The 11,478-nt window shown below is 36.6% G+C and overlaps 1 protein-coding gene across 1 annotated transcript; it reads left to right on the forward strand.

The window, feature by feature from the left end:
- The first annotated feature begins 2,035 nt into the window (after positions 1-2,035).
- Positions 2,036-9,850, forward strand: LOC145773232 (WASH complex subunit 1-like). The gene is made up of 7 exons (XM_082584790.1): positions 2,036-2,205; positions 2,563-2,738; positions 4,079-4,185; positions 6,778-6,896; positions 7,170-7,384; positions 7,611-8,026; positions 8,884-9,850. Exons 1-7 carry the CDS (start codon positions 2,084-2,086, stop codon positions 9,085-9,087), a joined length of 1,359 nt encoding a protein of 452 aa, XP_082440916.1. The 5' UTR covers positions 2,036-2,083; the 3' UTR covers positions 9,088-9,850.
- Positions 9,851-11,478: the final 1,628 nt, after the last annotated feature.

Here is an 11,478-nt window from a genome sequence, read left to right on the forward strand (position 1 = left end):
GTTTTAGGGTTAGGAGTTAGGGTTAGAAGTTAGAAACTCACCGAATCGGACTCACCGAATAGTAGCAGACCCAATTTTAACATTAAAAAATTGATATTGCTATTTCGATATAAATTTCGTTTGATTTTGCGATTTTTGGAATTTTTTCAATTATTGCTGACTTTGCTGTAAACAGCTCTTTAAGCAGAAAGCAAATACAAAGTTTGAAATTTTTTATGGTATTTTCATTTGATTTAATTATTTTGCCTACTGCACGTAAGCGGCAGTGTAACTCAATTGATAAAAGCATTCAACTGGTATCTGAAGGTATAATTATAAGCACGGCGGTTACCTCAGTGGTTTGATTCTGGATCAAGAGGTTGAAGATTCGATACTCACTGCCGCTGTTGCGATTCTATTCATACATAACTTACAAAAAGTTTTGTCCCTTTACAGTATATTATGTTCGATTTTTCGTCATGTTGATGAAAACAGTTCGTGCTGCATGGGATGGGGCAGCGCTAATCAAGAAAAAAAAATTATCGTTATTGGACATTATCGGCGATAATTTATCGTTTATCGTTATCGCTTTAGGCATTTTTCGTTTATCGATTATCGTTATCGCTTAACTGAAAAATGAGTTATCGCGCCCAACACTGATTGTAACTGACTGACATACTGTGAGTTCACAAATAGTGTACACTGTACATACAGTATTATAGTTAGTTAGACTGAAAATCGGCAACTTTAAGAAATTGCTTTCTGAATTAGTGATAAATTTTGACCCCCTGGAATTAGCCTACTTCAATTAAAAATCGAAGGCAATGCTTAAAGCGAAATGAAAAACTAAAATTCATATTTTACATTCCTCAAGTTTCATCAGAAAACAAGTTCACTGATTTGCCAATACAAGCATTACTTCTTATCAAGTCAGTTTAACTAACACTACTTTGTTGCATGGATGGCTTGAAATTTTTGCTTGCATAGAGTGGAAATCAACCAAAAAGCACTCACTGATATTCATATATTGTCTCGCCAGTGTTGGAGCCAGATGTTCCTTGTTTGTAATGTTTTTTTTTTTTTAAGTTGTTGTCACAATAAGGGTGCAGTTGGTGGGAATGTGCTCACCAAAAAAAATAGGCTATGCAATGTAAGCTGGGTGCTTGACAGTTGACATCAATCATGAGTTCATTCATTTTGGCTTATGTAGCCTACTTGCAAGGTATTTGATCTGTTTTTTTTAGCCTAATTCGCTTAACAGGAGGTTTTTAATTTGGCCTTATTTTCCTTTTTTTTACGTTTGGCAGGCTATATTTGATTTGGCATTTTAGATTTTTTTGGCGTTTCTTTTTAATTTCTTTTTTTGCAGTTTGAATTGAAGTTTAAAAAACTTTATTGGGTTTAAAATGGCAAACTCATTGTCTTGTTCTCTTTCTTGATCCTGATGATATTTTTGGTAGTTTTATTGTTTTTAACCTTTTTTCTTTTTGGCACCAGGGCTTTGGAGCATGCGTAAATGTTAAATTACTCCAGCTCCGGAGCTCTCTTTTATCATGCATTAGCTCTGGAGGTCATTGATACTACTGCTCTGGCTTCAGTACGTCAAAAACTAAGGTTTAAGGATGAGTGCTTAATTTGGAATAGGCTATCCATCATTGCAAAATAATTACATCAAACATAATAATCTGTTGTCAATATCCCTAGCAACTTGGTAAGTTAGAAAAAGTGGCCCCAAAGAGGCAACAATTCTTAATTTTGTGAAGGGTTGCTGTTAAATTATGTCAATTCAGCCAATAGTAGCAGCATCTTATGAAATAATTTGGAGCCTGTGCTATCTTTCCGACAACTGGCTCCTGCTCCAGTTCCACTTGAATTTAACGTAGAGCTCCGGCTCCGTTAAAAATGCACGGCTTCGGCTCTAAAGCAGCTCTCACATTCCCTCTTATAATGGCTTAAAAGTAATATTAACCTACAAATCAGAATATTGGTTGAAATTTATCTAACAGCCTATCCTAAATGCAAAGAGAATTATATTAAAGTGTACTTTGCAGTTACTGGTATGTTTAAAACTGGCAATGCTTTAAATCACATCTAACTAAGCATAATGTGGTCTGATATGTACAGTGTTACTTTAATCCCACACGACTTACGCCGTGAAGAAACAATCCAACAATATGCTGATAACCTTGCACATCTGGAGCATGTATCCAAAGACATTTTTAAAAGGTATTCATATAAAATAACAAGACTTAAAAGTCTAAAACTGCGTTAATAAGAAAAAAATATTTTTTCTTAGATACGTAAGTAGGCTACATATAATAATTTGTAAATCACATATTTTTAAGAAATCGTTATTTATTGGATTTTCTTGAATAAATTTACTTCAAATAATGTTATACCACCTGGTTACACTTGATAAATTAATTTTGAAAGGGGTTTTAGCAATAGGTTTTAGTCCAGTGAGCTATGATCCAAGTCGTTTTGTTATCAAGTGTAATATTGCAATATATCATGTAGGCTAAGCTGCACAGTACATAACTCTTTGTTTGAAAACATAATTTTTGGGAATACGTGTTTGTTTAGAGTATCAGATCGTGTTCAGCAAAATAGGAAAAGGTTGGATGAACTGAAACAGAGAATTAATGTTGCCGAAGCTAAAATCAATCATGTGAAGGGTAGTAATCGAGCTATTCAAGTTTTTTCCTGTTCAAAGTATCCTGCTTCTTTAGAACTACAATACTACACTTCTGTATTTCAAGGTACAATTATTAATATATATTTTGCTTTTAACACGTAACTGTGGTATGTGGATGTTAAAACATCATCACTCCCTTCTGTCCATCATGCAATAACTTGTTTGGCTTAGTTGCTCATGGAAAGGCAAAAAGAAACTGGGAACCCCACTTTCATCAATATGTTGAGAACCCTTTCATACCCTTATACTGGGTATCATCATGCTACTATCATAATATGGGAATACTTTTGCTTTTCCAGTAAATAGGCTACAAATTTTTATAATATAGTTTCGGGAGAGAGTTTGCTTTTTTATACCAAAGACAGGCAAGACACAACAATACCACAGGGTTGAGCATTACAACAGTATATATTTTACATATTTACAAAATAGTTTAACATTCAAACGTTTTCGGCTTAACCTAAGCCCTCATCAGGAATCTGAAAATATTAATAAAATGCAATAAATTTCAACATCTTGAAGGTAACTAGCTAACTAATTGTAAGCATCAAGAAATACGCAGCGGTTAAAAGCAATAGTGTGGAAAACAAACAGACGGACGGAAAACAAAATTACATTAGAAAAAGGCAACTACATGACTACAAACGAATTAGCACCACAGGGAACGTGATCCATCTAACTTAGTAAATGTTTAGTAGAAATTTACATGTCCGTGTGATTCGGCATTGACATACATCGGTATGTCCACCAGACATTTGACCACGAGAGTACGGGAGCATTTGAACTTTAGAGACTTAAAGAAAAGTGCCATCAAAGACCATATTATGGAGTGTTCTTTTTGCACAAATCGAAAATTCTCTGCTGACTCATTTAAAATTTTACGCAAAGGCAAATCCCAATTTGACACAAAAATTCAGGAAGCGCTATTAATCAAACGCTACAACCCAAATTTAAACAAACAATTATTTGCTGGTGGCGCGTCCTTTCTACTAAACATTTACTAAGTTAGATGGATCACGTTCCCTGTGGTGCTATGTAATTCGTTTGTAGTCATGTAGTTGCCTTTTTCTAATGTAATTTTGTTTTCCGTCCGTCTGTTTGTTTTCCACACTATTGCTTTTAACCGCTGCGTATTTCTTGATGCTTACAATTAGTTAGCTAGTTACCTTCAAGAAGTTGAAATTTATTGCATTTTATTAATATTTTCAGATTCCTGATAAGGGCTTAGGTTAAGCCGAAAACGTTTGAATGTTAAACTATTTTGTAAATATGTAAAATATATACTGTTGTAAATTTTTATAATGCCTAGAACTAGACTTTGACAAACACTGTTTTGTAGGCTACACCAATTACAAAATAAGTTACAGTGTTATTATTAGTGTTACTGATGGTTGTTTCGATTAGATATTGAAGCTTCATTGCAACAAGTTACTTCAAGATATCGCCATATAAAAATGCAAATTAACGCATACAATGAACAAGACCTAAAAGGAAAAATGCAATTTTATCAGGTATGATTAGGCATAGGCGCCGACTTTTATTTTTGCACGGGTGGCGGATAGCACAATATGGCAACCCAAAAACTTTCAAACTGCATGTTTTTGTTTGATTTTTACTAAGCGTGTTTCGTAGATGCAATTGTATTTTCACACCTGATTTGTAGCTCGATAATATACAAAGCAACTTTAAAACAAATCACAGAAAGTATGTCGTGAATTTTATTGTTACGTTGCTGCTCTGACACTTAACATTTGGCAAAAGTATTTTTGCGAACAGCAGCTCTGTCAACCCAACTGTTAATCAACTGGTCAAGTTGTAACCTTGAAGCTTCAGCTTGATAAACATTTAAAATTAGGACGTGGTTCAATCGCTGTTGCGTCATGGTAGATCGCAAGTAGGTTTTTATGTGCCTGAGTGCACTAAACGATCTCTCCGCCTCGCAGGCGGTGAAAGGCAACGATAAGTATATTTTCAAAACTTTCTTTTCAAAAGTATAGCTTTCCTCGAATAGAATCATGTAAACGTGTAAATTTGCAGAACGTTAAAACTGCTACTTTACTAAGTGCACTTTTTAAATAAAACTCAAAAAGTTTCAAAAATTGTATTTTTTTTAATGAAATTTGAAAATAGATATTCATTTAGGGAGTGGAGCTATCAATCATCGAGATAATTTTACTTCCAAGTATTTTATAGCTGTCATAATTTATAGCGATATTATGAGCACTTTAAAAAATTTCAAAAAAGATTTTTGAGGGAGGCAATGGAAAGATCGTATTTTATTGATTTATAAATTCCATTGTAAACCTAACAAATGTAACAATGACTTATGACAAGTAACAAATAAAACGATCGCAACAACAACAAGGAAAAAACTCGTAGCCATGTGCTGTGTAATCTTCACGTAGCTTGCTTGATCTTAGGCGAGTATCATGCTTGTGACAAAAACAGTCATTTTCTTCGCAATACTGTATTGGTTCACCTCTTGCTTCGGAATGGCCCGTTTCGGTGAGTCCGATCCCTGAACGGGGGATTTTTTCAATTTTTTTTTTAAATTATTGGGTACCGTAGCCTAATTATCATTGCCGTTTTAGGGTTAGGGGGTTAGGGTTAGAGGTTAGGAACTCACCGAATCGGACTAACCGAATAGTAGCAGACCCTCAATTGCTTTACGTTGACTTGAAGCGAAAACCAATGATCAAAAAAGAGTTAAACGTGAGTTCAAATTACATTTATTTGCAGTAAGTAATGTAACCTAAACGAGGTGGCTGCCACCCCTCCACAGCGGTTACGGGGTGGCGTGGCCACCCCGTAACCCCGTAAGTCGGCGCCAGTGTGATTAGGATTACTGTAGTTCATATGTTTGTCCGGTTTACAGCAGAGTCATTCCATTATAATTCAACAAATGGTGAACACCACCATCTCTTAGATTTTCTTCATTTTTACACATTTGGTACATATTTTAGAATAATATTCATAACTGTTGGAATTTTTTCGATACCTTATGTCGTTTTCAAGTTATCTCAATTTAAAATTTTACATTTTTGCCACTAGTGGCGCCATTGTGCGTGGGAATATTTTGGGAAAATGCTCTAAAGTCATCATTTCTTGTCCAATTATGATGAACAAAGTGTCTATTCCCATGTTCTCATGGGTGAGGAATTCAATTATGCTATTAAAATATCAAAAAAACAATTGCTTGATATGAAAATCCTCATGTTATTTTTTTAAATTTCCTCAAACTTTAAGGTCCCCCCACTCCCCCATGATTGCATAAATTTTTTTCTGATTGGCTCCATTTTGTAAAGTGATTGTTTATTTACCAAGAAATGAAAATTTTTTCACTGAATTTTTCTCTAAGTGCTTTTATCACATTAACTGTTAGCATACCCATTGCAAGCTAATAATTATATTTAAGCTATTGTGAAGTTAGGGATAACAATTATGACTTCAGAGCCATTATGACTTCACAAAGACATAAAAATGATGTGGTTAACCTCAATTTAAAATAAGTAATATCACACCAAATCAGAAAAATCAATTTATTAAAATATAGAGCTTTTGCCACACAAGTGTGGCTTCTTCAGTATATCTCTATGTATTAATCAATTAATTGGAGCGGCGTGATTTAGGGGTGACGATGCACCCGGAGGGGTAAGTCCACCAGCTTAGGTCGCGGGAGCCAGGCTGGGGAGTCGAGGTACCTGTGGAAAGAGAGTGTGGATCGAAAACGTTACATGACCTGTCCGCAAATTTAGAATGGCGAAGCGGGCCAGGGAGACAGGCTCTTTCTGCATTGCCCAGAAAGATGGCCTGCTACGGGCCGGGTGACCCGTCGCGTGTGGACGCTGGAACCGGCAGTAATTGACCGCCGGACGGCGCCCACGTCTCCCTCACGCGACCTCGGCGCAGGTACTTGACTCTTATACCCGGTCTGCCAGTAGGCAGAGCGGATAAAATTGGGGTCTACCACGAGGAAGAGAGTCAACTATTTAAGGATAATTTGGCTCTCGTGGCAGACGAAATACGAGACCGGAAGGTCGAAACGGTGTAATATATACATATTTTTACGTTAGTATGTGAATTAAGTCTTTTTTTTTCTTCAGGTTCCGCAGATGAAAACCCGAACCTCCACATCTGCTGATGACCGAGAAGGTCTGGGTGGCTTGCCAACAAATTGCGGCTCCATTAGTTCTTTGCTCTTGTTCAATTCGTTTGAGAATCCGTAAGTACATTGTTAAATTATAATTTGCATCAAAACCAGGGGATTGGGCTTAAGGGTTTTCATCGTGATCTTGATTTTGTGGTTTTTGCAATCAAGTTTCAGTTTGGTTTTATTTAATTTTTTAGTTTCCTGTTTTGCAGTAGTTTTAGTGGTAAACAATGATTTAAATCGTCAAAAAGTTTTCTTGATATATGGTTTGTTATTGTCAACAAATATAACTGAATCTCTCATTTTGAAAAAAATTGAAACTGATAATACTTTTGCCTCTTTCAGTTACAAAAAATACTCAATCTTTGATCCATTGGGTGCTACGTCAAAGACGAGGTCGGCTTTGGATGAAGAAGTTGGAAATGACATCGGTGATGCGCCAATGTCGATCAGTAACCGGGAAGAGATGGAAAGGCACATGGCGGATAATTATCTTTACATTCCCGATCTTGGTGATGTTCCAGAAATAGACGTTCCTATGGATCTTCCAGACTTGCCTGGTGGGTGATGAGTCCAAAGCTGTCTTTGGGCGGCTGCACTTGTTTGTTGAATCGACTTTCGTGTGATTTCCTTTGTAAAAATATAGAAGTGGATAGTTTATGTCATTGTTTCCTTACCATTTTCATTACTACCACCATATCTACAATTTTAGTAGAAAAATTGGGCTGAGTAAACTACAAAACTGTTTTACGCGGGATTACATGTTTCACTGTCTCATTTTTTCAGGCGTCGCCGATCTTGCGTTCAGTTCTGAGTTGAACGAAGGTATTGCACCTTCGCTTGTTAATGTTGGCAACTTGCCGGACTTACCTGATATCTCGGTTGCTCCCGAGGCTCCTCAATCTACCACTAATACCTCTGGAAATGAGCCACCTCCACCACCACCTCCTCCTCCTGCGTCATCCGTGCCTCCTCCTCCCCCTCCTCCAGTAGCTCCTCCACCTCCTGCAGATAACATTCCGCCACCTCCTCCTCCCCCGCCTCCGACAGCTCCACCATCAGATGCCCCTGCTACTGTTGCGGATTCATCTGGAGGTAGGTCGGATCTTATGGCATCTATTCGAGCCGCTGGAGGAGCCGGAAAAGTGAAACTAAAGAGCAGCAAAGAAAGAAAACTTGCAAAGAAGAAAGCTAAAGAAGAGGTATGCCATTCAGTCTATTCATTTTTATCCATGAATAAACTTCTTTGCGACCAAGTTAAGTATACGATCAATGGCTTCAACATTTATATCACCAATTTGCTTAGTTGTTAGAGTGTCCGCTTATGAATCGATAAACGTAGGGTTAGGTACCCAGTTGGGTCATAATAAAGAGTTTTTAAAAGTGAAACTAAAGCATAATCCTGCTTGGCCCTCAGCAAAAAAATGGACCCAGGGTGATAATGTGCGCCGCTATTTATACTAAAACGCTTAGAGCAACGCATATCTGCAGTGGGCACAGCACTACATAAAACACAACATTATATGTTTAAGTTTCTTGTTGATTGATAACATTTAAACTCTTTTTTCTAGTTTCAAAATATGCGCGTGATAATTTTTGTTTGGAAGTTGAATTTCATTTTGCATGTTTGGTTGGTTTACAGCAACATGGTCCTGTGTTTTGCCATGCTATACAGGTAGTCACTACTTGATCTAGCCTCCTTAAGAAGTCAGTTGTGCCTGATTGACGAAACGTCCGAATAAAAGCAGATTATCACCTTATGCACCTTGTGATAGTTCAGCATAGTTTGCACCAGAACGTATAGTATTATAGTAATGTTATTTAACTAAATGCCTGGTGAACACTGAACAGCCTCATTCAATTTTTAGCGTTAATTATCCAATATGAAGTCTATGGCATGTTATCTCAACTGGCTGTTGATTTTCTCTGTGGTTACTGTGACCACTGACCACACTATTTTTGCCGCTTGTTGTACATCAACCGGTTGTGGCTTCAGGGTATTTGCATGATTCACGTTCTAATGTTCAATTGTGATTTGAAATCATTCGCTCTTTCGCAGGCGAAAGCAACTGCAAGTGGCGGGGGAGGTGACTTGATGTCCGACCTGTTCAACAAATTGTCCATGCGGCGCAAAGGAATATCCGGAGCTAAGAATGCCGATAAACCTTCAGGATCCGCCATGGACAAGATATCAGCGATGATTCCTCCTCCTAAACCTCATGCAAAGTCCACGGATGAGAACGAGGATGATGATTGGAATTAAAGTTCAGTGTTGACGATGAAACAACGCTTCTTTGACGTTAATTCAACATATTTATTGTTGCCATTGTCTATAAATGCATCTATATGTGCAATAATTTAAGTTCGTTTGATACCGAGCTAGTTTTCGTTAAGAAATGAGCTGTTCGATACCGAATTTTACTCCACGGTGGGGAAATGAATCCATGCGAAATTTTTCACGAAACTCACTTAGTTTATAATGAACACCAAAAAGAAGATTGCTTGACAAAAAATGAAACAAAATCACTTTTATTTCGAAACGAAATTCTTCATTTAAACAGAAAATCATTCAATACAAAATAAAACCAAGGCAAAGAATTATCGGTTAAAACAAAAATTATCGAAATTACGAACAGTCTGTTTGAAACAACCTTCAGATCTTTTTAGGAGGCAGTTTAATTGACCCTGAATGACCAAAGTATTTGTTTGAATAACGGGATGCACGTTTAGTAAAGTAAAGGGATGCAGTATTAAATTGTATCAGCCAACATTACGCATTGTTTGGGTGCTGCACCGTTGTTGTTAATTAAAGCTAACTTTATTAGAACATAGTTTTTGATTTTGTATTCGCAGTGTAGCAATGACATCTCAGAATTTTAAACTGAATACCATGAAAGAAACTCATCTGCAATTTTGATTGTTTTTGTAACAAGATGATCATTTTCCATTGCGGCGGCTGTATCATTAGAATCATCAGCTCGTATGGTCACTGATTGTTTCTACCATATTAAATTACTTCAAACCCTTATTGTCGTGAGTTTATTGATAAGTGGCAGTAAGTTTAATGATTCATAGAGCTCTTACATCGCGTATAAATTGCGTACCACATCTAAAATAACATAGTAAGACAAACTGTATGGACACGTAATCTACAATCGGAAAGAATCTTTCTTTTATATGTTGTAGGCTATCAACCTCCTCCACCAAATCTAATCTCCATAACTTCATCCCACCTCCCTTGGTAGCGTTTTTCGTAATTAAAATGTCTTGGTAAAATCGTTTACCATGCTCCTCGCTTACATCGCCCAAGTTAATTATCATGGAGAAAGCTCAAATGAGAATGCAAGTAGTGCTATTTTAAAGGCGGGCATACGGCACCCAAGCATTTGGCTGTTTTAAAACAAATTTGACACGACCATAACGTGGTCTTCACTTTTATACTTACTAAGAAATCCTTCCGTCATTTGAAAAGCTTGCTAAGTACAGTACTTTTTTTAAAGCAGTCATTGATTCGTCCATTTCTTAACATTTTCCTTATTTAGGGCGTAACAAATGTCCCACTCTTTACTTTGCCTTCAGAAAGGTTCGCAAACATTAAGCGAATGTCTTGAAAGGAAAAACTTGCTGGTCCCAATGCTTTTACAAACTATTTAGCAAGCCCAAGTTTTGTATGTGAAGGTGAAGTAATACATTACTCCTTTCAATGAAGAGTACGTTTTTGGCATTGTGAAAGCCTGTGGTGAGTTCTTTGCGTAGCCTACTGACCAGTCTTTTATCAAGCATTGTTGCTCACCTGCTCTTATTCAACAAATAGAGAAAACAAAAATGTTTGGTATAGCTGCCTTGCAAACTAAACAAGAAACCAATCATTTTAAAATCTCCACACACGTCCCAATTGTGGTTCTTGTATTGTGTAAGTCCAGCAATATTTTCAAAAATTCGCGATGTGCAATTTAGTAGCTTAAACCATGCAGCTTGGGCCACTGAGGCGCTTCATTTGCTTTTCAACTCTTTTTTTACAATACAATTTTGGTAAAGAGGTGACTTTCTTCAACCATAGACAGATAAAACCAAGAAACCACACGGCATTTAACATCATAGCCTACATTAAACTGAACATAAACTACGAACGTTTTCGTCCATACACATGTTGGCCCTTTTCAAGTAACGAAAAAATAACTGATTTTACATCTAGGCCTACATTGAAATAAATAACTGATCTACACAATGAATTGAAAAACGAAATGCATAAGAATGAAAAATCTGCTTTGCCGTTTCAGTCTTATGCATTTCGTTTTTCAATTCATTGTGTAGATCAGTTATTTATTTCAATGTAGATGTAAAATCAGTTATTTTTTCGTTACTTGAAAAGGGCTAACATGTGTATGGCCGAAAACGATCGTTATGTTCAGTTTAATATATTATGTTAAATGGCGTGTGGTTGCTTGGTTTTACCTTTTTTAAAAATTAAACCATCTAAAAAGTAAGTAATGTTTTTATTAAAAACATGCTAACCCTATCAATTGTAGGCTACACCATAAACTTCACTCGTCACTAACGTCCTCGCCTTCAACGGCTAAGCTAATAAATAACAAAGACTTAGCCACTAACTCTACTCCAAGAAATGTGGCCAGCGTAAACAGCTAAAATGTTG

The sequence above is a fragment of the Aplidium turbinatum genome, chromosome 1, assembly GCF_918807975.1.
Source record: "Aplidium turbinatum chromosome 1, kaAplTurb1.1, whole genome shotgun sequence".
Classification (NCBI taxonomy): Eukaryota; Metazoa; Chordata; class Ascidiacea; order Aplousobranchia; family Polyclinidae; genus Aplidium; species Aplidium turbinatum.